The following is a 27,503-nucleotide window of genomic DNA, read 5'->3' on the forward strand; positions in this document are numbered from 1 at the left end:
GATTGGTATAGGCGAGAGCAGTTCCGGCCCAGGGGCGGGGATTATGTAATTTTCCCAGAAGCCCCACCTCGCCTCAGCTGGGCGGGGAAGAGGGAGGTCTTGCGCTGTCCCTGGTGTTGCGCCCCGCCCCGCACACTGCACACTGCACACTGCACACCGCGCAGGCGCTGACGAGCCGCTCGCATTCTACGTAACGGACGGCGGAGGCTACGTGAAGAGAGGCGCGCCGTGCCTGAGCTACGGTTCTGGCTGTGTCCTAGAGGCATCCAGGGTAGTAAAACAGCTGCGATCGCGGAGGCTGCAGCCAGGCCGAGAGGCAGGCGGAGCAGGGGTGGCGGACGTAGGGCGCTGGGCCGGGTTTCGGCCTTGGCCACAGGTAAGGAGCGGGCCAGGACGCGCTTGTCGGCGGGGCCGGCCCAGGCCGAGCGGTGACTCCGAGTTGCTTGGCCTGTAGCCCGGTCCGGTTGAGATAATTGTAATGGTTTAGGGGAACTTTCCCACGGACTGTGAGCAAATGATAGCCAGAAGGGCAGAGTTAGAGGAAATGTACAGTGTGTGCCGCAGGATGCCATTAGGATGTATTGATTCTCTTGGGTGGGGAGAAACTAGGCGAGGGGGTTTAATAGAAGCAAAAACCTCTGTGGCCAGTCTCCTCTGGAGGTTTCTAGCATGAAACGTGTTTGTATCCAACACGTATAAGGAGACAGAGGAAAGTCTGCATGATTTCCAGAATACTCGTTCTGGCCGTTGTCAGAAAGACCTAATCTAAAATGACAACAAGGAATAATGGCCTCACTCAGTCCCCTTCCCTCAAGTCTGGACTCAGTCGCTGAGGAACTATTGGATGAGCTTGCAGAAAATAATCAAACCAGACTTGTCAGTGCTTGTGTGAATTTTCCTTGGTCCTGTGTTGCTTGCTTCAGGAGTCATAGAGGCTGGGTGGCCTGGCAAGAACTTGTGCGTTTGAGAACTGAGTTAACAGGTGCAGCAGAGACTTCTAAGGGGGAAGGCCAAGGTAAAAATGGCTTGGATGATTGTAACCTAAATAACCTCGAAGGATCTCCATTATAGTGCTGAGTTATCTCAGAAGTGTTTCTATGGTGTGAATATTCTAAGTGGAAATTCAATTTGAAATGAGCAGATCTTTTGGTAGGCTGTTAATCGAGTTGGCTGTTCCAGTGTTAACTTTTAGTTACTTATATTTGAAAAAAAAAAGTTTTAAGAGTAGGATTTGAAAAGGAGGCCGGGCGCGGTGACTCACGGCTGTAATCCCTGCACTTTGGGAGGCCGAGGCGGGCGGATCACGACGAGGTCAGGAGATCGAGACCATCCTGGCTAACACAGTGAAACCCCGTCTCTACTAAAAATACAAAAAAATTAGCCAGGCGTGGTGGTGGTGGTGGGCGCCTGTAGTCCCAGCTACTTGGGAGGCTGAGGCAGGAGAATGGCGTGAACCCGGGAGGCGGAGCTTGCAGTGACCCGAGATCACACCACTACACTCCAACCTGGGCTACAGAGGGAGACTCTGCCTCAAAAAAACAAGTAAAATAAATATGAAGAAAAATAAAGACAAAATACCCACAATTCTACTATATAAGCTAACTACTATTTGTATGTAAATGTATGTTTTTCTAAACCAAATTTGTCCAACCCATGGCCTGCAGGCCGCATGTGACCCAGTACAGCTTTGAAAGTAGCCTAACACAAATTTGCAAACTTTGTTAAAACATTATGAGATATTTTTTAGCTTATCGACTATTATTAGTGTGTTTTATGTGTGGCCCAAGACAATTATTCTTCTTCCCATGTGGCTCAGGGAAACCAAAAAATTGGACACCCCTGTTAAACTTTTTTGTTTTGTTTTTCTTTTTCTTTTTTCTTTTTTTTTTTTTTTTTTTTTTTTTTTTTTTTTTTTTTTTGAGACGGAGTCTCGCTCTGTCGCCCAAGCTGGAGTGCAGTGGCGCGATCCTGGCTCACTGCAAGCTCCGCCTCCTGGGTTCACGCCATTCTCCTGCCTCAGCCTCCCGAGTAGCTGGAACTACAGGCGCCCGCCACCGCGCCCGGCTCATTTTTTGTATTTTTTTAGTAGAGACGGGGTTTCACCATGGTCTCGATCTCCTGACCTTGTGATCCGCCCGCCTCGGCCTCCCAAAGTGCTGGGATTACAGGCGTGAGCCACCGCGCCCGGCCTCTTTTTTCTTTTTGAGATGGAGTTTCACTCTTGTTGCCCAGGCTGGACTGCAATGGCACTGTCTCGGCTCACTACAACCTCCACCTCCTGATTCAAGCGATCCTCCTGCTTCAGTCTCCCAAGTAGCTGGGATTACAGGCGCCTGCCACCATGCCCGGCTAATTTTTGTATTTTTAGTAGACATGAGTTTTCACCATGTTGGTCAGTCTGGCCTCAAACTCCTGACCTCAGGTGATCTGCCCACCTTGGCCTCCGAAAGTGCTGAGATTATAGGTGTGAGCCATCGCACCCAACCAAACCTTTTTCTTTATGTGCATTTGCTTCTGAAACAATCTGGTTTTCACCTTCATTTGTAACTTTTTTTTTTTTTTTTTTCCATTTAGACAGGGCCTTGCTCTGTTGCCCAGCTTGTAGTGCAGTGGTGCAGTCATGGCTCACTGAAGCCTCAACCTCCTGGGTTCAGGTGATTCTCCCACCTCGGCCACTAGAATAGCCGGACTACAGGTGCACACCACCAGACTTGACTTATTTATTTATTTATTTTTGAGACAGAGTCTCCCTATGTCGCCCGGGCTAGAGTGCAGTGGTGCGATCTCAGCTCACAGCAACCTCTGCCTCCCAGGTTCAAGTGATTCTCATCAACCTCCCAAATAGTTGGGATTACAGGTGTGCGCTACCACGCTGGCTAATTTTTGAAATATTTTTAGTAGAGGCAGGGTTTTACCATGTTGGCCAGGCTCGTCTCTAATTCCTGACCTCAAGTGATCTGTCTACCTCGGCCTCCCAAACTGCTGGGATTATAGGAATGAGCGTGAGACTTAGCTAATTTAAAACATTTTTTTTGTAGAGAGGAAGTGTCACTATGTTGCCCAGGCTGTGTAACCAATTTTTTAATTACTTTGAGGTTTTTTTTTTTTTTGAGACGGAGTCTCACTCTGTCACCCAGGCTGGAGTGCAGTGGCCGGATCTCAGCTCACTGCAAGCTCCGCCTCCTGGGTTCACACCATTCTCCTGCCTCAGCCTCCCGAGCAGCTGGGACTACGGGCGCCCGCCGCCTCGCCCGGCTAGTTTTTTTGTATTTTTTAGTAGAGATGGGGTTTCACCGGGTTAGCCAGGATGGTCTCGATCTCCTGACCTCGTGATCCGCCCATCTCGGCCTCCCAAAGTGCTGGGATTACAGGCTTGAGCCACCGCGCCCGGCCTTACTTTGAGGTTTTTATTTTGTTATTTGTGTTTTGTTTTGAGGCATGTTTCACTGTTACCCAGGCTGGAATGCATTAGCATGATGACAGTTCACTGCAGCCTTGGCCTTGAGAGCTCAAGCGATTTTCTCACCTCATTCCTCGAGTAGCTGGGACTACAGGCACATGCCGCCAAACCCAGCTAATTTTTCTATTTTGTTTGTAGAGGTGGGTTTTTGCCATGTTGCCAAGGCTGGTCTCCAGCTCTTGTGCTCAAGCAATCCACTCTCCCCAATCTCCCACAGTGCTGGGATTACAGGGGAGAGCCACCACCCTGTATAACAATTTTTAATGGACAACAGTAGCTTTGGTTTTTATACATCCATAGTTTAATCAAAGAGTTTAACCAAATTTCACCATCATAAATAATATTGTAGCACATGTCCTTGAAACTGAATTCCTGTGCAAATTTATTTTCAATTCAGGAATTGTGCTTTATCTTGGCATAGTATCTACTGTGGCGATATGCTTTAATGAAGGTACATTTAATTACAGTAGGATCATTGTGAAAAGCAGTGAATGCCAAAGGAGTTTTTGTATTACTTTTGCAATAATTGGTTAGCCTTTGATGATTATTGAATGCTTATATGTAACAAAAGTTCTGTTTTAGAAAGATGCTGGTGGTTTTTGGGGAGGAAAAGTAGGGAGTGGGGAGATCATTAAGACAATACCCTTTAGAATAATATGGTGGCTCTTCAGCAGGTGGGGGTAACTTGGATTGTAGTGGCTGTGGGAATCAAAGAAGGAAACACCAGGATTTGATGGCTGATAGATTTCAAGGGAAAAAGAAGGCAAAACATTAGATATCTTGTTCTTTTCAACAAGCAAGACTGGAAAAAATGTGATTGATATTAATATACAAATAAGAAATTCAGATACCTGATGATTTTGAGATGACTATAGTCAGGGATAGGGTCAGCCTGAGGGGAGGCCTGTGAAGTAAGAATGGTCTTTATATTTTTTTAAAGTTTTTTTTTAAAAAGAAGAATATGCAGCAGAGACCAGTATGTACCCCATAAAGCCTAAATATTTACTATCTTACTAGATAACACGAAAAGTTTGTAGGACATCAAAACAGATATGTCTTCAAAGTTACAGTGAGTTATGACATAGGGCTGATGTTTAGATGAGGGACAGGACCGGAAATACAGCCTAAATGGGTTTGATGGTTGAAATATACTTTTCAAATTTCAGCTCAAATGGTCTCCCCCGTCTTTTTTTTTTTGTGAAGCCTTACCTATTTGGTAAAATGGTTACATTGTCCTCTGTGTTTTCATATAATTGGGCACATATTTTGTCACAGATATGATATCATTATATTTGTTAATGCAGAAACTTTTTTCATATATTAGAAAACTTAATGTTCTTCAAAAAGCTACAAAATGATATATTCAATTCCATCATACACACTAGGAACAATTGGTTAGCAAAAAATTACTGCTTCTAAGCAAGTTATGTGAAAGCACAGCCACCTACCTACATTTGAGAAGCAGCCTGAGAAGTGGTTCATAGCATGGATTCTGGAGGCAAAACTCCGGGATCAAATCACAGCTCTTTGTCACTTGGTAGTTGTACTACTCAGCATCTCTCTGCCCCATTTTCCTTATCAGTGAAATGGGGATGTTAATATTGCAGCTTTCCTAAGAGCGTTCTTATGAGGATTAAATTAGTTGCTTTTTGTAAAGTCTTTAGAACAGTGTCTAGCACGTAGTGATTTAAGTGTTTGCTCTTATGATAATTTGTTCATGCATGAACACAAATCAGTCTAAGGGTGAATGGCCTTTTTATTCATGGATTATTCTTGTTACCACTAACAGATAAATAGCTACATCTTACTTCTTCATTTTTACCTCCTTCTCATTTTCTATAGAAAACTTTTTAATAGGCCCTCAAAAAATGCTTACTGAATACTCTGTGTCAATGGACAGAGAGTTTTAGAAAACCCAACCTAAAGAAATTAAATGACTTGGGCTGGGCGCAGTGGCTCACACCTGTAATCCCAGCACTTTGGGAGGCCACAGCAGGTGGATCACCCAGGAGTTCACAACCAGCCTGGCCAACATGGTGAAACCCCATCTCTACTAAAAATATGAAGGTTAGCCGGGTGTGGTGGTGCGTACCTATAATCCGAGCTACTTGGGAGGCTGAGGCAGGAGAATCGATTGAACCCAGAAGGCAGAGGTTGCAGTGAGCTGAGATCACACCATTGTGCTCCAGCCTGGGTGACAGGAGCAAAACTTCGTCTCAAAAAAAAAAAAAAAAAAGAAAAATTAAATAAATGACTTGATGACTTGTTGAAGATTTTACAGATATCTAGTGCCAGGATCCAGACTAGAACCCAAGCCTCTTGAGTTGTTCTTTATATAATGTGATCTGAATCTAATAGTACTGAATAAGAGAAAAGCAGGAGAGGTTTATAGATTTTTACTATTTATAAAATCTGATCAGTATGTATAGAATGGCAATCCATTTTGGGGTTCTCTTTTTTTTTTAAGCTTTTTTTCTCAAGGTGCAATGAAAGCCTTCCACACTTTCTGTGTTGTCCTTCTGGTGTTTGGGAGTGTCTCTGAAGCCAAGTTTGATGATTTTGAGGATGAGGAGGACATAGTAGAGTATGATGATAATGACTTCGCTGAATTTGAGGATGTCATGGAAGACTCTGTTACTGAATCTCCTCAACGGGTCATAACCACTGAAGATGATGAAGATGAGACCACTGTGGAGTTGGAAGGGCAGGATGAAAACCAAGAAGGAGATTTTGAAGATGCAGATACCCAGGTGAGGCTCTTTTTATTGCTTTCTTGGAAAAATTTGTAACTAGCACTTTTCCCAAACATTAAAATTAATCCTCATGGCCGGGTGCGGTGGCTCACGCCTGTAATCCCAGCACTTTGGGGGGCTGAGGCAGGCGGATCATGAGACCAGGAGATCAAGACCATCCTGGCTAACACGGTGAAACCCCATCTCTACTAAAAATACAAAAAAATCAGCCGGGCATGGTGGCGGGCGCCTGTAGTCCCAGCTACTGGAGAGGCTGAGGCAGTAGAATGGCGTGAACCCAGGAGGCAGAGCTTGCAGTGAGCCGAAATCGTGCCACTGCACTCCAGCCTGGGTGACAGAGCGATATTTCATCTCAAAAAAAAAAAAATTAATACTCAGGCTCAGGAGACCTTTACTGTCTGGAATCTTCATTTTCATTCACTAGGTAGAACTCTTCTAAATGTTTTGTGGTAAGTTTCCACCTTTTACATTAACAGAATGAATTGTGTTCTTCTATTGAAACCTTAACTGGAGGAGGGGTTAGAGAATAGATACTGTTTGTGGATGAGAATTGTATTATTTAGAACTTTACAATTGGCTGGGCATGGTGGCTTATGCCTGTAATCCCAGCACTTTGGGAGGCCGAGGCGGGCAGATCACCTGAGATCAGGAGTTTGAGAGCAGCCTGGCCAACATGGTGAAACCCTTTCTTTACTGAAAATACAAAAATTAGCTGGGCGTGGTGGTGTGTGCCTGTAATGCCAGCTACTTGGGAGGCTGAGCCAGGAGAATCGCTGGAACCTGGGAGTTAGAGGTTGCAGTGAGCTGAGATCGAGCCACTGCACTTCAGCCTGGGTGACAGAGCAAGACCTTATCAAAAGAAAGAAAGAAAAAAAGAAAGAAAGAGAAAGAGAGGAGGAGAGAAGGAGAGAAAGAGAGAAAGAACTTTGCCATGAAAAGCATGGGGAGTCATCATTTTGGTGTTTTGGGTGCCCCCCAGCTTCATTGAGGTATAACTGACAAAAATTGTATATATTTAAGGTGCACAACATAGAGTTTTGGTATACCTATACATATAATGTGAAGTGCTTACCACAATCAAGCTAATTAACATAGTTGCCTCCGTGTGTGTGTGTGTGTGTGTGTGTGTGTGGTGAGAATACTTAAGATCTAGTCTCTTAGTAGATTTCAAGTCTGTAATATATTAACTGTAGTCACCATGCTGTACATTAGGTCTCCAGAACTTTTTCATTTTAAGCTGAAATTTGTACCCAATTGTTTTGTTAAAAACATGTAACATCTGTGTTCTATGCTTGCTGCTTACACATTCTGTTTTCCTCAACAAATGTTGCCAACAAAATGAGACACAGCTGCTGGTGACATTTGTAGAGGAAAACAGATGATGCCTCATTTTTGTAGGAGGGAGATACCGAGAGTGAACCATATGATGATGAAGAATTTGAAGGTTATGAAGACAAACCAGATACTTCTTCTAGCAAAAATAAAGACCCAATAACAATTGTTGATGTAGGTATCCAGGATTCTGAATTCCCAACTAAACAACAAAATGTCTTGTCATTAATCCCAGAAATAGAATTAATGATGTATAACTGGTGTTAATGCAATAGTGGGAACTGAGAAAGAGCTTGACATCAGTTCTTCTGATAAAAATCACCACCTACAGAAGCAACCCCTGTTTATCATTCTAGCACTTCTAGTTTTACTTATCAATGAATAAGTAAAATTTATTCCTTGGTGATGTACAGTACATTGAATTTATTTGGGGGATTAAGGACCAAGTGTAATACAAAGGGCTTTCTAGCTTTTCATCCCATTTGATTGTCCTAATATTTCCTTAAAGAATCTTTTATAAAGCTAGCCTAGAAAAGTAAAATGGACCTATTTTTCAAAGTATAACTATGTTCAATGACAGATATCTGAAGTATCCCTTCTGTTTATGGATTTTCTCATTCTTCCTCCCATGAGGAGACTCCATTCAGTCACAGCTAACATTTAATGGAATGATTTTGCTTTTTTAGGTTCCTGCACACCTCCAGAACAGCTGGGAGAGTTATTATCTAGAAATTTTGATGGTGACTGGTCTACTTGCTTATATCATGAATTACATCATTGGGAAGAATAAAAACAGTCGCCTTGCACAGGCCTGGTTTAACACTCATAGGGAGCTTTTGGAGAGCAACTTTACTTTAGTAGGTAAGTGAGGTCAATGTCAGCCCAGCTTCTTGCTTGAAAACAATCTGGTAAGGATGATGTATTCCCCTCAGTATAAGCATCTAACTGCTTTCATGGAATACCAAAGAGGGTGCATTGTTTTTTCTCTTCAAGTATTCCCCCTGCTCTTCTTTTTTTAATTTTAATTTTTAATTTTATATTATTATTATTGTTGAGACAGAGTCTTGCTCTGTCACCAGGCTGGAGTGCAGTGGCGCAATCTCAGCTCACTGCAGCCTCCACCTCCTGGGTTCAAGCGATTCTCCTGCCTCAGCCTGCTGAATAGCTGGGACTACAGGCGTGCGTCACCATGCTCCACTAATTTTTGTATTTTTAGTAGAGACGGGGTTTCACCATCTTGGCCTGCATGGTCTCGATCCCTTGACCTCATGGTCCACCCACCTTGGCCTCCCAGAGTGCAGGAATTACAGGCGTGAGCCACCGCACCTGGTCTTTTTATTTTTATTTTTTTGAGGTAAAGTCTCACTCTGTTACCCAGGCTTGTGTGCAGTGGTGTGATTACGGTTCACTGCAGCCTCGACCTCCCAGGTTCGAGAGACCCTTCCATCTTAGCCTTCTGAGTAGGCAGGACTATAGGCACATGCTACCACATCCAGCTAATTTTTGTATTTTTTTGTAGAGACAGAGTTTCATCATATTGTGCAAGCTGGTCTCGAACTCCTAGGCTCAAGCAATCTGCCTGTCTCGGCCTCCCACATTGCTGGGATTACAGGTGTGAACTACTGCATCCAGCCTTGAGGATCCTGTTTTTTGGCTGGGTGCGGTGGCTCACACCTGTAATTCCAGTGCTTTGGGAGGCCAAGGTGGGAGGATTATTTGGGGCCAGGAGTTTAAGACCAGTCTGGGCAAAATAGTGAGACCTTGTCTCTACAAATAAAATAAAATAAAAATTGGCCGGTCACAGTGGTGTGCTTCTGTGGTCCCAGCTACTCGTGAGGCTGAAGTGGGAGAATTGAACTCAGGAGTTTGAGACTGCAGTGATACAGGATCATGCTCCTGCACTCCAGCCTGGGTGATAGAATGAGAGACCCTGTTTCTGAAAATAAGAATATATTGTATTTAATAATTTTCTCATCTTTCATGAGTCAGCAGTAAAATTGCTAAACAGCTTCTGATTAGAATAATGTAATAGATGTTTTCAAAACAAGTTGATAAAATTCTGACGAAAACCAAGAAAGTTTGACATTTTAGGTAGCTTGATAAATGCTTTCAATTCGTCTTTTAGAAACTGAAAGTCTCTCAAAATTCCCTTAGAATCTGGACACTTGAGTTTTTGATCCACTGCTGAAATATACACTGAAGGATTTCAAGGAACCTCTGTAGTTGTGCAATGTAGGGAATGAGGTGGACTAACCTCACATTCACCTATTTGGCATTTAGCACCTTATTTCTCTTTAATAGTAAGCATGTATCCACCTGCTCTGCAACACACTAGTGTTTATATATTATGCTACATACTTTACATACAGTGTTTCTTTTTGTAACAGCACTGTCAGTTGGCTATAGTTGCTGTTTTCCTAAGGAGGAAACTGAAGGGCAGAAATGTTAAAAGTTATCTAAGCTATTACATTGCAACCAAGATACCAGAACTTACCTGTTTCCAAAGTCCACCCTGTCTCCACTGTACTATAGTATTTCAGAGTGTGTTTTGACCGGAAATTCCGGGGGGAAAAAAAAAGCAGCTTTGGCTCCTTCTACTTCCCCTTGCTTGTTTTCATTTGGTGTATCAGTCTGTTTTCCCTGGTGAGGTTGAGCAATTTGTTTTGTATACTTAATGAATTAAATGAAGAGAGAAAGTATTGGAATTTGAGCTTTTTTCTAGATTTAAAATACAACTCTTAATACTATTAGTAAGACCCAGTTATCATTTTGCATTGGAAAAGAAAGCTTGGTTAAAGTTAATTCATAGGAGACATAGTGAGGAATTGCTGAGTAGTTTGTATTAACAGTATTTTTTATTTACTCCACAGGAGATTTTTTTTTCTTTAACTTTTGGCAGAGATATTTCAACTGCTTTTTTTCCTATTTTGTATGTACTCTGAGAGACTTATACTCCAAGCTGATCATCGTTAAACTGACAAACATGTGCTTAGAATCCATATTTCTTCTAATAGAAACTATAGTTTTAAAAGTAAAAGGAACAGTGCTAATCTAGTTTAGTCCCTATCCAAACAGAGTTCTGTAAGACAGCAAAGTATTGCTACTCTGAAGCTATGATCATTTTGCGGTCAGGATAGAGGAACATGAGGTATTCGGCCTTGTTTTCTTTTTTTTTTTTTTTTTTTTTTTTTTTTTTTTTTTTTTTTTTTTTTTTTTTTTGAGACGGAGTCTCGCTCTGTCATCCAGGCTGGAGTGCAGTGATGCGATTTCAGCTCACTGCAACCTCCATCTGCTGGGTTCAAGCTATTCTCCTGCCTCAGCATCCCAAGTAGCTGGAACTACAGGTACACGCCACCATGCCTGGCTAATTTTTTGTAATTTTTTTTTTTATGTAAGAGATGGGGTTTCACCATGCTGGCCAGGCTGGTCTCGAACTCCTGACCTCGTGATCTACCCTCCTCAGCCTCCCAAAGTGCTGGGATTACAGGCGTGAGCCACCGCCCCCGGCCCGGCCTTGACATTTTCTGTTGAGTCACATTAAGTGGTTTTACCCCTAGGGGATGATGGAACTAACAAAGAAGCCACAAGCACAGGAAAACTGAACCAGGAGAATGAGCACATCTATAACCTATGGTGTTCTGGTCGAGTGTGCTGTGAGGGCATGCTTATCCAGCTGAGGGTAAGTAGGAAACTTCTTGTACGATATATATCTTCCCTTAATTTTGTCCAGCTGTGATTCCCAGCCCCCCAATTCAGCATCTTATCCCTTCATATTTGACTTAAAATGAGGTCTAAAAGTGATACTTATGCTAACTGGCAAATGTGTTGTAAAATATATTTGATGAAGCATTTGATTCTCCTCCAAAGCCCTTTTTTTATACTAAGTAGGAGTTGCAATTGAATTTACTTGCTTCTCTCATTTTTTTTCAGTTCCTCAAGAGACAAGACTTACTGAATGTCCTGGCGCGGATGATGAGACCAGTGAGTGATCAAGTGGTATGTATTCTTCCCGCTGGTTTTCTCTGTACAGACCAAATTATTTTTTTTCTTTCTTCTTTTTTTTTCCTTTCTTTTTTTTTTGATGGCATCTCACCCTGTTGCTCAGGGTGGAGTGCAATGTCACGATCTTGGCTCACTGCAACCTCTGCCTCCCATGTTCAAGCAATTCTCCTGCCTCAGCCTCCCAAGTAGCTGAGATTACAGACGCCCACCACCACACCTGGCTAATTTTTGTGTTTTTAGTAGAGTCGGGATTTCACCATGTTGGCCAGGCTGGTCTCGAACTCCTGACCTCAAGTGATTCACCCACTTTGGTCTCCCAAAGTGCTGGGATTATAGATGTGAGCCATCACGCTTGGCCCAAACTGAATTCTTTCCTAGAGCTTTTTCCATTTCTGTCTGGATTGTGTTTTTAGTTTCTGGCAATTTATGTCCCTTGACAAAAAAATGTACCCTTTTTCTCCTTGGACAGAGCATCATCTTCCACTCTGTGCAGTTGTCAGGGGGCCTTCATGGGCCTTTTGGTGGGAAAGAGGTGATACTGTATCACCACACAGATCAATTGACTTAGCGTTGACGATAGAGGGCAAAGCAATTGTGACAGGTAGTGTCACATGGCTCCTTGTATATGTTTTTATCTTTGGCAGAAAGCTGGGTTTCTTCTCAAATAAGTTTTGCTTCAAATAATACATTTCTGGCTGAATAAGCTCCAGTCATGATCTGAGGACCTTATGTTTGGTATATCTTCTTTCCTTTATTAAATCAGTATGTTGGCCAGGCGCGGTGGCTCAAGCCTGTAATCCCAGCACTTTGGGAGGCCGAGACGGGTGGATCACGAGGTCAGGAGATCGAGACCATCCTGGCTAACACGGTGAAACTCCGTCTCTACTAAAAAATACAAAAAACTAGCTGGGCGAGGCAACAGGTGCCTGTAGTCCCAGTTACTCAAGAGGCTGAGGCAGGAGAATGGCGTGAACCCAGGAGGCGGAGCTTGCAGTGAGCTGAGATCCGGCCACTGCACTCCAGCCTGGGCGACAGAGTGAGACTCCATCTCAAAAAAAATAAAATAAAATAAAATAAAATGAAATAAATCAGTATGTTTATCTGCAAATTGTGTCCTTTCTCACAAATACCACATTCCTTCTTTCTTCATTGTTTCTTTTTTTTTTTGAGACAGAGTCTTGCTCTGTTGCCAGGCTGGAGTGCAGTGGCGCAATCTCAGCTCACTGCAATCTCGGCCTCCTGGGTTCAAGCAACTCTTCTGCCTCAGCCTCCTGGGTAACTGGGACTACGGGCGCACACCACCACTGCCGGCCAATTTTTTGGTATTTTAGTAGAGACGGGGTTTCACCATGTTGGCCAGGATAGTCTCGATATCCTGACCTTGTGATCCGCCCACCTTGGCCTCCCAAAGTGCTGAGATTACAGGTGTGAGCCACCGCGCCTGGCCTCTTCATTCTTTCAACAAGTAATTGTGCTGGCTCCCACTGCTACAAGAAACAAAAATATATAAGACAGTTTTTTCTTTTCTATAATAGAAAAAGAGAGATAGGTACATATTTATGTGAAAGTATGAAATAGTATTTGGGTTGTAAGTGTTTTGTTAGTAATGTAAATTAGGTACTTTGAAATGGTATTGGATTGAAAATAATATGTGTGTATATATAGATATATATATATATATATTTTTTTTTTTTTTTTTTTTTTTGAGATGGAATCTCACTCTATCGCCTAGGCTGGAGTGCAATGGCTTGATCTCGGCTCACTGCAACCTCCACCTCCCGGGTTCCAGTGATTCTCCTGCCTCAGCCTCCCAAGTAGCTGGGATTACAGGCGCCTGCCACCACACCCAGCTAATGTTTGTATTTTTAGTAGAGACAGGGTTTCGCCATGTTGGTTAGGATGGTCTCGAACTCCTGACCTCAGGTGATCCACCCACCTCGGCCTCCCAAAGTGCTGGGATTGCAGGCAAGAGTCACCGCGCCCTGCCCCACTGTTATATTTTAAAGGTCTCATTTTTACTTGTAAACCTGTAATTTTATTTTAATTTTTCTAATATGGCCATGATGACTTAGTCCACTAAAATTTAGAGCCCTATCAGTTAATATTTCTGTCATCCTTTCTCCCACCAACCACCGTCTTATGAGGAGGAAAGTTTGCTGTATCCTCAGCCGTCTTTTTGTAGAAATTATTCTTTAAAAGCATTTTAATCATTTTCAGCTCTCTTTCTCTGTCTCTCTCCTTCTGCTAAGAGAAATTGCTTTAACAAATATGTGGCTCTTTATATTTTGTTTGCCCCTTTTTTTAAATTCTGTTTAAGGTTTGCTTTGTGTAACTTCCCATCAGTGATGGAAGAGCAGAAAACGTTTTCTTTTACAGCTGCCATCTTACCAGTTCTTTTCCTATATTAACGTTTTCCTTCTTCCATATACTAAAAATTATTTCACCCAAGCATTTAAAGATCTAATTATTAATATAACAAATATATCAGACTCTTTTTTTTTTTTTTTTTGAGACGGAGTCTCGCTCTGTCGCCCAGGCTGGAGTGCAGTGGTACGATCTCAGCTCACTGCAAGCTCTGCCTCCCGGGTTCACGCCATTCTTCTGCCTCAGCCCCCGGAGTAGCTGGGACTACAGGCTCCCGCCACCACACCCTGCTAATTTTTTGTATTTTTAGTAGAGACGGGGTTTCATCGTGTTAGCCAGGATGGTCTCGATCTCCTGATCTCGTGATCCGCCTGCCTCGGCCTCCCACATATCAAGACTCTTTTAGGCTTATAATGTTTTATCTTTCTGGCCCAGTCAGAGTACTAGTAACTGTTTACTTGTCTGGGCTGTTTTCCAACACAAACAGCCAATTCTCAGATTCTCTGGATACCAACTGGGTATCCCACAATTGAATTCAGTAATAATTCTTTTTAATTTTGTAAATTTAAATTTTTTTTTTTTTCCTAGGGACCGAGATTTGCTATGTTGCCCAGGCAGTTCATGAAGTCCTGGCCTTAAGTGATCCTCTCACCTGGGCCTCCCAAAGTGCTGGGATTACAGGCATGAGCCACTGTGCCCAGCCTCAATTCAATTCTGACCTTATCTACCTGGAGTTAGCTTCAAATCCTAGAGATTAAAGGGCTCAGCCCCACAAGACTGCCCTCTTCAGATGCATTCGAATGTCCCAGGTTACCCATACTGCCATCTGGACTTCTGACCAACTAACTATTAATCAGGGGTTCCTGTGACCTCCCCTCTCAACCAGTAATTTGTTAGATGGCTCATAGAACTTGAAAAGACACTTATATTTACTGGTTTATTATAAGGGGAATTGGGAACCACTGTCAACTGGGAACCACTGTCAACTGGGAACCACTCAGTTCCTAAAGGCCACCCTTCGGTCCTTACCATATGTCCCCCACCCCCAACTTTCCCATAAGCCCTTTCACATTTTGACTTTCTTCTTCAAGTAGGGCTATAGTTCCTTTTAAGGACTTGCTTGATTAGGTTGGGTACACCCAAGATAATGTCCCTTTTGGTTAATTCACAGTCAGCTGATTAGGGACCACCTGCCATAAAACAGTCTGATTATGGGGGTAATATTCCATCATATTTGCAAATCCCAATCACTTAAAGGGAGAGTATATGCATCAGCGGGGAGGGAATCTTAAGGGTCATTTAGAAATCTGCCTATCACAGAACCTAACAGGTGAATTTTTTTGTTTACATTTTTTTAAAAGCAAATAAAAGTAACCATGAATGATGAAGACATGGATACCTACGTATTTGCTGTTGGCACACGGAAAGCCTTGGTGCGACTACAGAAAGAGATGCAGGATTTGGTATGTTAGGTTGCTCCAACTCAAATATATGTAGAACTGTGTCTCTTTAGCACACACATACACAGCTTCATCGCATAATAAAAGGTCGTGTCTTACTTTCAATTACTTCTTCCTCTAGAGTGAGTTTTGTAGTGATAAACCTAAGTCTGGAGCAAAATATGGACTGCCAGACTCTTTGGCCATCCTGTCAGAGATGGGAGAAGTCACAGACGGAATGATGGATACAAAGGTAAATATAACAGAAGACATACATTTGCCAGGCCTTGGCATTTACAGGACACTCTTCCTAAAAGTTGCATTGTACAAGTTCATCATTTTATGTCAGTGTACTAGTTTTACATTCCTTTCTCACACAAATATTAAAATACCTTCTTTAAGCAATAAATTGGCTTGTCAAATGGACAATTTGATCAGTCAACAAGTTCTCTAAATCAAGAGCAAATTGTTCCTGGGATTGCTAATGACTTTCAGGTTTTTTTAAAAAAGGAATATAACCTCTGATCTTTTTCATCGTATCATTTGGTCTTTTTTTTTTTTTTTTGAGCTCCAGTTTGTGTAGGAGAAGAGGGATGTGTAGAGATTCCTCCTTCTTTGTTTTTAAAAAGATGTTGTCTTGAGATGTTGCCTAGGCTGGAGTGCAGTGGCTATTCATATGTGTGATCAGAACTCACTGCGGCATCAAACTTCTGGGCTCAAGTGTTCCTCCTGCCTCAGCAAGAGCCCACCATTGTGCCTGGCTGAAAGAGCCATTTCTTTCTATTGGTTGTGTAATGGTAACAGATCTTAGTATCATTAGAATACAGGATAATTCAGAGATGGTTATAAATGTAAGTTCAAGGTGACATGTTTATAAATGATCCCCTGAAATTATTTTAGATCCCCTGAAATTATTTATCTTTATGCCTTCATTCTTGTTTCGAATGTTATTTTGAGAAATAGTTTTAGTTGCTCGATAAGAATCTTAATCATTGGTATGACTAAAAAGGAGTACGACTTTTTTTTTTTCTTTTTCTTAGTAGAGATGGGGTTTCGCCATGTTGGCCAGGCTGGTCTGGAATTCCTGGCCTCAAGTGATCCACCCACCTTGGCCTCCTAAAGTGCTTGGATTACAGGCATGAGCCACTGCGCCCATCCTGGAGTACTACTTTAATTCTAAAGAGATTCCTTATCTTATTGAAATTTAATTTTTAAAAAGCTTTAGTCCTGTCTGCATGCTGTGGTTCACACTTGTAATCTCAGTACTTTGGATGGTGGAGGCAGGAGGATCACTTGAGTCCAGGGATTCAGGACTGGCCTGGACAACATAGTGAGACCCTGTCTCCACAATAAAAAAAATTAGCCAGGTGTGGTGGTGTGTTCCTTTAGTCCCAGCTACTCAGGAGACTGAGGCAGGAAGATCACTTGAGCCCAGGAGATTAAGGCTATGGTAAGCTATGATTGCGCCACTGCACTCCAGCCTGGGCAAGAGAACAAGACCCTGTCTCAATAAATAAATAAATAAATAAAAAACAATTAACATGCTTTGGTCTTAATGAATGACATTGTACAAAAGTAAGGATTGAAGGGTGAATTTCTTTTTTTTTTGTTTTGTTTTTGTTTTTGAGACAGTCTTGCTCTGTCTCCCAGACTGGAGTACAGTGGCATGGTCTCTGCTCACGGCAACCTCCACCTCCCGGATTCAGACGCTCCTCGTGCTTCAGCCTCTTGGATAACTGGGGTTACAGGCACATGCCACCATGCCCGGCTAATTTTTTTGTATTTTTAGTAGAGACGGGGTTTCACTATGTTGGCCAGGCTGATCTCAAATTCTCAAACTCCTTGCCTCAGGTGATCCACCTGCCTCCCAAAGTGTGGGGATTACTGGTGTGAGCCACTGTACCCAGTCTCAAAGAGTGAATTTCTTTATGAAAAAAGGGAGATGCATTAAACCCTGCTTTTAAAAAATATTATTTTCTTTTTTTCAGATGGTTCACTTTCTTACACACTATGCTGACAAGATTGAATCCGTTCATTTTTCAGACCAGTTTTCTGGTCCAAAAATTATGCAAGAGTACGTATAAGATAAAATTGTTGAAATTAATTTTCCTCACTAGCTTTCTGTGTTGAAACACCTGTAAGGTGCTTCTGCAATATCCCTTACCAAATGTGTGAAGGAAGTTGATGACAGGCCTCCATGTTTTCCTTTGCTTTGACTGCATGCATCATGAGAGGTCATTGTAAACCTATGGGAGAGAAATGAGCCTCCCCTGTCCCAGTTTGTATGTGTCCCTGCATGTTTGCACCACTGACTCAGTGAGGTGGTTGGGAATCTTACAGAATGGCTGGTACTAATAAAATGCAGTGGGTTTTTGTTTTTGTTTTTTTGAGACGCTGTCTCGCTCTATCGCCTAGGCTGGAGTGCAATGGCGCAATCTTTGTTCACTGCACCCTCCGTCTCCCGGGTTCAAGCGATTCTCCTGCCTCAGCCTCCTGAGTAGCTGGGATTATAGGCTCGCACCACCACGCTCGACTAATTTTTGTGTTTTTAGTAGAGACAGAGTTTCACTATGTTGGTCAGGCTGGTCTTGAACTCCTGACCTCGTGATCCACCTGCCTTGGCCTCCCAAAGTGATGGAATTATAAACGTGAGCCACCATGCCCCAGTCCATAGGTTCTTTTTTTTGTGATGATAATTTGTGTGTGATGTTTGACTTATGTCTGATTGCAAATCTGTGTGTTTTGTAATTTATGGCCTTTTCTGGCTTCCCTCTTTGAATAGTTAGGTGATTGTTTCCTTTCCTAGCATAGATGCCCACAATGCCCATAAGATTTCTAGCTTTATAGTAATACTGTTCAGGAGTACATACTCAGGACTTGGATTTGTTCTTTGAATTCACAGCCTGTCTCAGGAGAGCTTATTTATTTACCTTTATCCTTGGTTTGAAACTGGTTCTGACTAAATTTTTAGTTAAAGACTACCCTCTGATAGGCTGTGGAGTTGAGCACAATTCAAGTTAATCTGGATTTTAGTTGTATACTAAGATTACTCAGGTCCTTATGCCTCTAGATAGTGCTGCATCATCCTTGTCTTGCTCAACTCAATGGCACTGAGGACAATGTTTCACATTGTAGCATTCATTGTGCCTTTTAAATATGGGATGGAGGGCAATTGATAGTCAAAGGATTGATACAGGCAGAGATTACAAAGGAATCTTCAGTGACAGAACTAAATTATATATGCTATAGTAGATTATCCCTAAATTTATTCTGAGCCTAACTCAAAAGTAAGATAATAAGATATCTTGCTATAGGAAGATAGGAGTTGGAAATAAAACATAAAAATCCATCAAAATAAGCAAAAATGTTATCTAAAATATGGGCCTCATACTTAAATATAGGCTCATTTCTGGCTCCCCAGGTGATATGGAATATACCCTTGCCTGGAGGGAACATCACTGGAGGTGTTCAAGTATAGGATAAAGATCACTTGAGAATGCATCCATCAGATAGACGAGTGGACCAGATGACCTGTAAAGCTCCTGCAGGCTCTGAGATTATATTTGACTTGGGGATGCCAAGCCAAATACTGTGCTGATTATGTGCAGGTATCTGTTCATCTAAGTGTATTGGGTGACTTGTGTACATGGAAAACATCTTTCTTGTATTCCTTCTTAACTGCCTTTTCTTTTGTGACAGGGAAGGTCAGCCTTTAAAGCTACCTGACACTAAGAGGACACTATTGTTTACATTTAATGGTAAGTATTCTGGGTCCTTTCTGGGTTCTTAGTCTTCTCTGAGATTACCTTAAGGAGAGTATTGTTTCCTCCTAAATGATAACTTTAAAACTACATCAAAACTATAACCCTATGCTTGCTTACTGATTTCCAGATTTCTTCAAGAAGAAATTACCTTTTATATATTTTAATTTATATTTTCTGCTGCATTTTAACTGCCTAAGAAACTTAGAGAAATGAGTCTGTTAAGATTAAAAAAAAAAAAAAAAAAAAAAAAAGAGTTGGGTGGCCTGGAAATATTAATGCTACCATTAACTCAGTAGGAAAAACGGCTTTGTTTTCCAGTGCCTGGCTCAGGTAACACTTACCCAAAGGATATGGAGGCACTGCTACCCTTGATGAACATGGTGATTTATTCTATTGATAAAGCCAAAAAGTTCCGACTCAACAGAGAAGTAAGACCCAATGCCTATATATAAATTGGCACCTTTTTTTGTTTCTTCTCAAGGGGGGGGAGCTATCAATGATTTCAGTGACTGAATCTTTGCTGGTTGATTTAGAAGTGCCAAATGGGAGTAATTTTATGAAAGAATGCTAAATGGGATTTTGCTGCTGTTGACTAGAAGTGGATTTCTTATGAAACACTTTGTTTCTTGGGGAAGGGCAAACAAAAAGCAGATAAGAACCGTGCCCGAGTAGAAGAGAACTTCTTGAAACTGACACATGTGCAAAGACAGGAAGCAGCACAGTCTCGGCGGGAGGAGAAAAAAAGAGCAGAGAAGGAGCGAATCATGAATGAGGAAGATCCTGAGAAACAGCGCAGGCTGGAGGTTAGACAAACTTGTCTTATCACTGGGGTAAAACTACGATTTGTAAGGATGCCTGCTTGTGTTCTATTGGTTGTTAAAGTAATCTTTGTAGGCTAAAAGTTTAGCATTTTCTAAACATTTGGGACATTATGTCAATTGATAACACTATAAAGAAGAATAAATAATCCTTCCTGTTCAAGCCGTGCCACACTGAGTCTGTGAACATGAAAAATTATCAGTATTATCCTGTTCCTCCAGCACAGTTTCATTTTGAAAATTCCCTTATCAGTTTTCAAGCCAAACACTTTGGTGGAAAAAAATTAGATATTTTAATAGAAGGCAGCACATGTGCCCTATTATCTAAATAAACTTGTTATGTAAAATTTAAAATCTGATTATAGAATTAGAGATTTCCAGTATTTTTGTTTGTATTTTTGTTTTCTGTTTTTTACCTAACTAGAATCTCAAACTCAAAAGCTTTTTGGGTATAGTATGTTATATTTGAAAGCTCAGTATGATCTGATGTGTTTCTGAAATAAGATGCCATAGTTCAGCTCTAAATTTTTTTTTTTTTTTTTTGAGATGGAGTCTCGCTCTGTCACCCAGGCTGGAGTGCAACGGTGCAATATTGGCTCACTGCAATCTCTACCTCCTGGGTTCAAGCCATTCTCCTGCCTCAGCCTCCCAAGTAGCTGGGACTACAGGTGTGCGCCACTCAGCTCTAAAATTTTAGACCTTGTAAATGCTGGTCAAAAAAGAGAACAAAGGCCAGGTGCAGTGGCTCACACTTGTAATCCCAGCACTTTGGAAGGCTAAAGCAAGCAGATTGCTTGAGCCCTGGAGTTCAAAACAAGCCTGGGCAACATCATGAGACCTTGTCTCTACTAGTAAAAAAAAAATTAGCTGTGCATAGTGGTGCACACCTGTAGTCCAAACTACTTGGGAGACTGAGGTGAAAGGATTACTTGCACCTGGGAGATTGAGGCTGCAGTGAGCTATGATCACACCACTGCACTCTAGCCTGGGCAGCCAAAAAAAGAGAGGGAGAGGACGGGCTGGGCGTGGTGGCTCACGCCTGTAATTCCAGCACTTTGGGAGGCCGAGGCAGGCAGATCATGAGGTCAGGAGTTTGAGACCAGCCTGACCAACATGCTGAAACCCTGTCTCTACTAAAAGCAAAAAAAATTAGCCCGGCATGGTGGTGTGCTCCTGTAATCCCACCTACTCAGGAGGCTGAGACAGGAGAATTACTTGAACCAGAGAGGCAGAGGTTGCAGTGAGCAGGGATCGAGCCACTGCACTCCAGGCTGGGTGACAGAGGGAGACCCCGTCTCAAAAAGAAAAAAGAGGGAGAGGACAAAGTTCTGGAAGATGTGAATTTTAATGAGAATAATCTTGAGATAATTGAAGAATATTCTTAGGAGTAAAGGGGTCATGTGTCCAAGAAAATGTGAGCTGCTATGCGGGCTTGCATTTGACAGTGGTGTCATTAATGCTGTTGAGTGAAATGCCCAGGATACTGCAGGCCTGTCATCATCATCTTACCCCTTTAATCATGTTTTTGTTTTATTTGGCTTGGTTTAGTGATAGATATTTTTTCCCCGAAAATGTAGCTCTGTGTTTATGCAGTCTTCTTTATAAATAAATATGGCTTTTTAAGGTGTACGTGTGAAGAATCTACAAAGGAATCATTAATAGGTAATGCCTTTCATTTTTCTATAAAAAAGGAAGTTCTACATTTCTTTCTAAGGTTTGAAACTATAATGAGTTAAAGGAAGAGGGGGCCTGAAACTTAACTTGAGTCAGATTGTAAACTTCTTATAGATGTAAATCATTTAATTTTTTTGAACTACCACTTTATAGTATTTGGTCTGGGTACCTTGTAAAAAGATCTGGTGAACTCAATAGAACAACCCACCCAACCCCTCCTACCAGTGTATGGTATGAAAGCTCCTTTTTTTCTTTTAATTTATTTTTATTTTTATTTTTGAGACAGGGTCTTGCTCTGTTGCCCAGGCTGGAGTATAGTGGCACAATCGTAGCTCGCTGCAGCTTCAAACTCCTGGGCTCCAGCCATCCTCCCATCTCAGCCTCCCAGTATGCTGGGAATACAGGTGTGAACCACTGTGCCCAGCCAGAGAGCTCCTTTTTACTCACATCTTTTCAAAAACTAGTTATTAATTTTTTTTTTTTTTTGAGACAGAGTCTCGCTCTTTCACCAGGCTGGAGTGCGGTGGCACCATCTCAGCTCACTGCAGCCTCCGCCTTCCAGGGTCAAGCGATTCTCCTGCCTCAGCTTCCCTAGTAGCTGGGACTACAGGTGCCTGCCACCGCGCCCAGCTAATTTTTGTATTTTTAGTAGACATGGGGTTTCACCATATTGGTCAGGATGGTTTCGATCTCTTGACTTCGTGATCCGCCCGCCTCAGCCTCCCAAAGTGCTGGGATTACAGGCGTGAGCCACCATGCCAGGCCCTTTTTTTTTTTTTTTTTTTTTCCTGATTCTGGTAGTGGCGAAATGGTGTCCCCCTTGTTTTGTATTTTTTGAATTTTTTTTTTTTTTTCAGACATACTCTTGCTGTGTTGCCCAGGGGGAGTGCAGTGGCGTGATCTCAGCTCACTGCAACCTCTGCCTCCCGGTTTCAAGCGATTCTCTTGTCTCAGCTGGGAATACAGGCACCTGCCACCATGCCTGGCTAATTTTTGTGTTTTTTTAGTAGAGATGGGGTTTCACCATCTTGGTCAGGCTGGTCTCAAACTCCTGACCTTAGGTGATCCACCCGCCTCGGCCTCCCAAAATGCTGGGATTACAGGCGTGAGCCACTGTGCCCAGCTATTTTTTGAATTATTATTGAAGTTGAACATTTTTCACATGTATTGACTTAAATATCTCTCAAATGTGCTAGCATAAATATATTTATCTTTTTTTTTTTTTTTTTTTTTTTTTGAGACAAACTCACTCTATCGCCCAGGCTGGAGTGCAGTGGCACAATCTTGGCTCACTGCAACCTCCGCCTCCCAGGTTCAAGTGATTCTCGTGCCTCAGCCTCCCAAGTGGCTGGGATGACGGGTGCCCACCACCACACCCGGCTAATTTTTGTATTTTTAGTAGAGATGAGGTTTCACCATATTGGCCAGGCTGATCTCGAACTCCTGATCTCTCAAGTAATCCACCCACCTCAGCCTCCCAAAGAGTAGGCGAGGTTTCACCACATTGGCCAGGCTGGTCTCGAACTCCTGATCTCTCAAGTAGCCCACCAGCTTCAGCCACTGCACCCGGCCAATATTTCTTACATGATACTGTATTCTGTGTATCGTTGGTTTTACACGTGTGTGTAATATGTAATATGGGAGATAGGGATGGGTAGTGCTGGGAAAAGAATGAATGTGGTGAAGGTAGGGGTTGGAACAATGGGAAGAGGACATTGGGATTGAACCTGGGAGGTGCAGGTTGCAGTGAGTCGGGATTGTGCCATTGCACTCCAGCCTGGGCGATAGAGTGAGTTTGTCTCAAAAAAAAAAAAAAAAAAAAAAAAAAAAAGATAAATAAATTTATGCTAGCACATTTGAGAGATATTTAAGTCAATACATGTGAAAAATGTACAACTTCAATAATAATTCAAAAACAGTGAAAATACACCTCAAAAAAAAGAAAAGAAAAGAAAAGAAACCTAAGACAGGCTGGGCGCAGTGGCTCATGCCTATAAATCCTAACATTTTGGGAGGCCGAGGCAGGTGGATCACTTGAGGTCAGGAGTTCAAGACGAGCCTGGCCAATATGGTGAAACCCCATCTCTACTAAGAATATAAAAATTAGCCAGGTGTGGTGGCACACACCTGTAATCCCACCTACTTGGGAGGCTGAGGCAGGAGAGTCATCCTGGGCAACAGAGCAAGACTGTATCTAAAAGGAAAAAAAAAAACCTGGCCAGGCACTTTGGCTCACACCTGTAATCCCAGCACTTCGGGAGGCCATAGTGGGTGAATTGCTTGAGGTCAGGAGTTTGAGACCAGCCTGGCCAACATGGTGAAACCCCGTCTCTGCTAAAAGTACAAAAATTAGTTGGGTGTGGTGGCACGTGCCTGTAATTCCAGCTACTTGGGAGGCTAATGCAGGAGAATGGCTTGAACCCAGAAGGTGGGGAGGCTGCCATGACCCGAGATTATGCCACTGCACTCCAGCCTGGGTGACAGAACAAGATCCTATCTCAAAAAAATAAAGAAAAAACCTAAGACAGTCAATAGTTCCCAAACCAGGAATTTACAAATCACCCTTTGAAACCTAATTTGTTCCACTATGAAGAACTATATATGCTTTGTGCTTCTTCTTTTCTTCTTCCCTATTTTCTCCATCCTGTACCAGCTGAGGAGTATATCTCTGAGTACATTTTTACCCCAGTACCCTAAAAATGTGAAGTTTGAGATTGTAGCTGAAATAAACTTTAATCAAGTGTGACTGCTAGTGGCCAACAGTGAAGTCATACTTTGACTTGACCTCTGAGGCTTCTCTCAGTCCACATAGTAATAATCTGAACCTTCTTCCTCTTCTATATAACTTCCTAATTCCTAAATAAAAATATGATAAATTTGATGATTTTTATCACATTTGATAAATAGGATAAAAATATGATAATGTCCCAAATAGAGCATTATGAATTTAAGTATTGTATGCAGATATGCTGTCTGTGCTAATAAGAAATTTGCAATGAATAACCTGATGGAACAAGATTCTTAAAATTCATTGAGCTGAAGTAGAATGTGTCTTTTGGCAGTTATACATTTATGATATAATCCCATCATGAATGGTATGGTGAACATCAGGCTAAGTGTTTCCTGGGTACAGAAAAAAAATCAAACCAGAATAACAAAGCCTAGTTAATTGTAGTAGTTTCTAAACTGAGATTTTCGTTTACCTTTGCTTCATTTGAAGTTTATTTAATTTGCATTCACTAATGTAGATACTGGCAATTATTTTTATAACTATCTTTTAGAATGTTATTTATGGTGCAAGCTTAAGTTTTTGAATAATACTATAGGCAGTATTCTGATTTGGATTTTTTTTTAAGATATGTTTCGAGCTTAATTTGAATTCTCTCGTCCCCGCTCCCTTCTCTTTTTATTTGTTACGCCTTCTTTCTCTAGGAAGCTGCATTGAGGCGTGAGCAAAAGAAGTTGGAAAAGAAGCAAATGAAAATGAAACAAATCAAAGTGAAAGCCATGTAAAGCCATCCCAGAGATTTGAGTTCTGATGCCACCTGTAAGCTCTGAATTCATAGGAAACATGAAAAACGCTAGTCCATTTCTCAACCTTAAATTTCAGACAGTTTTGGGCAACTCAGAAATCCTTATTTCATCATCTACTCTGTTTGGGGTTTGGAGTTTTACAGAGGTTGTAGATAACCTTGAAAGGGCTCTGTTTCAAGAATTTGTTTTCCAGATAATCAAATTATTTTGATTATTTTATAAAAGGAATGATCTATGAAATGTGTGTTTTTAAGTATTTTAAAAATTATAATACGAATCATCAGTGCTTTTAGTACTTAAGCGTTTGAAGAAATACCATGAAATTTATAGGTAGATAACCAGATTGTTGCTTTTTGTTTAAACCAAGCAGTTGAAATGGCTATAAAGACTGACTCTAAAACAAGATTCTGCAAATAATGATTGGAATTGCACAATAAACATTGCTTGATGTTTTCTTGTATGTCTACATTAAACTTGAGAAAAAGTAAAAATTAGAACACTGTATGTGGTAATGAAATTTCAGGGACCCAGAACATAATGTAGTGTATGTTTTTAGGTGGGAGATGCTGATAACAGAATTAATAGGAAGTCCGTAGGCAGTAGGATACTGACATGTACATGGAAGATTCCAGGGACAGGAATTTCTAGGGACAGGAGCATCGTTTTTTCCTTACCTGATACCACAAACCAGTGACAACGTGAATGCTGTATTTTAAGTGGTTGTATGTTTATTTTTTTGAGTAACAAATGCATGAAAAATTAATGCTTCACCTAGGTAAGATCATTGGTCTACGTGAAGTCACAAATGTTTTTTCCTTCTTGGTTGCTGCAGCCTGGTGGATGTTCATGGAGAAGCTCTGTTCTCTGTATTATGGCTGTGTGCCTTTGCTTCTCCCTCTGCTTTTATTTTTTCCATAGTTGAGGCTGGGTATGTTCTTTCAAAGAAATAGCCATGAATATGTATAAGTATACTTTTGAAAATGAGCTTTCCTAAACTATTGAGAGTTCTTCCCGCCTCTTGCCGAAGCAACTCTTGGAGGAGAGGCCCATGTATCTGCACGAGCACTTCGCTTGTTCAGATGTCTGCATTTTATAAATGCTTCTTACTAAGAAAGCATTTTTTAGGTCATTGCTTGTACCAGGTAATTTTTGCCGGGGATGGGTAAGGGTTGGGTTTTCTGGTGGGAGTGGGGTGGTGGGTATTTTTTGTTCATGCTTTAGTGCAGGCCTGTTCTGAGGCAATAACAACAAGTTGCTGTGAAAACAGCATGTGCTGCTGCCTTTGTAACTGCATGGAAACTTTTCACATGGGTTTTTCTCCAGGTTAATACAGAAATATGTAAACTGAGAGATGCAAATGTAATATTTTTAACAGTTCACGAAGTTAAGTTATTAAAATAACAAAAATAACATAAAACTTAATTACTTTAATATTATATAATTGTAGTATTAGCCTTGTTTTACAAACCTTTAAAATACATTTTAGAAATCAAAGTTGATAGTCTTAGTTATCTTTTGAGTAAGAAAAGCTTTCCTAAAGTCCCATATGTTTGGACCATGGCAGCTAATTTTGTAATTTAAGCATTCATATGAACTACCTATGGACATATATTAAAGTGATTGACAAAATCTCAGTGTGCCGCCTTGACTTTCTGGAGTTATCCTACAAGAGTGTATGCTCAGAGGAAAGTTATTTCTGTTCAATAAAAGTCAGCACTGAAGTGCTTTTCTTTCAAAAGAGTTAATCTGAATATTGCTTTTGTTGTTACCAGTCATTTTTAAAACATTTTATATTTTTAGAGCCCCATATGTTATTTATGGGCTCCTCCCTGCAGTCCACCTCTTGAGTTAAGACTCCATTAGCTCTCCTGTGAATGCGAGGACAAAGAGAGGAGGATGTTGTTTAGTGTCACACACTGGAAAACCACTAAGTCTCCAATCTCGTTTGCATTGCCTGGATGTTTAGCAATGCGAAAATAAGTACTGGACTGTAAGACAAAGACCTGGCTTTTAGTGCCAGCAGAACTAATTACTAATCCTTTGACTTTGGGCAAGTTATTAACCTAATGTGAAGTGAAGATATTAATTATATGCTCAGCCTACTTCACAGGTAGTTGAACACTAAGAGATAATATTATATATGTAAGATTGTTTTGTAAACTGTTTAAGCACTTTGCAAGTATAAGGCATCATCTAGGATTGGTCTCCAAGTGATGCATTCTTGCTTTACCCTCTTTTGCTTTTCTTTCTCCCAATGGAAACCAAGCAGATTCTTTCAGAGTTCTTTATCTGCAAAAATTGATAGGGTATTTTTTGAGGAAGAGGGGAGTAGCTTATGATTCTGTTTCCTTAGTAATAGGAAA

The 27,503-nt window shown here is 41.4% G+C and overlaps 2 protein-coding genes across 2 annotated transcripts in view; one reads left to right on the plus strand and one right to left on the minus strand.

The window, feature by feature from the left end:
* CCDC47 (coiled-coil domain containing 47) lies at positions 1-26,769 on the plus strand. Its single transcript, XM_050764963.1, has 13 exons — positions 1-376; positions 5,928-6,210; positions 7,612-7,719; positions 8,232-8,406; positions 11,103-11,224; positions 11,476-11,541; positions 15,273-15,374; positions 15,493-15,603; positions 17,339-17,424; positions 19,050-19,108; positions 19,433-19,542; positions 19,750-19,917; positions 25,039-26,769. Exons 2-13 carry the CDS (start codon positions 5,947-5,949, stop codon positions 25,117-25,119), a joined length of 1,452 nt encoding a protein of 483 aa, XP_050620920.1. The 5' UTR covers positions 1-376; positions 5,928-5,946; the 3' UTR covers positions 25,120-26,769.
* The window catches only part of PSMC5 (proteasome 26S subunit, ATPase 5), a 139,223-nt gene that overhangs the window by 61,098 nt on the left and 50,622 nt on the right, over positions 1-27,503 (minus strand). The gene's annotated exons all lie outside the window — the stretch shown is intronic.

The sequence above is a fragment of the Macaca thibetana genome, chromosome 16 (assembly GCF_024542745.1).
Source record: "Macaca thibetana thibetana isolate TM-01 chromosome 16, ASM2454274v1, whole genome shotgun sequence".
Taxonomy (NCBI): Eukaryota; Metazoa; Chordata; class Mammalia; order Primates; family Cercopithecidae; genus Macaca; species Macaca thibetana.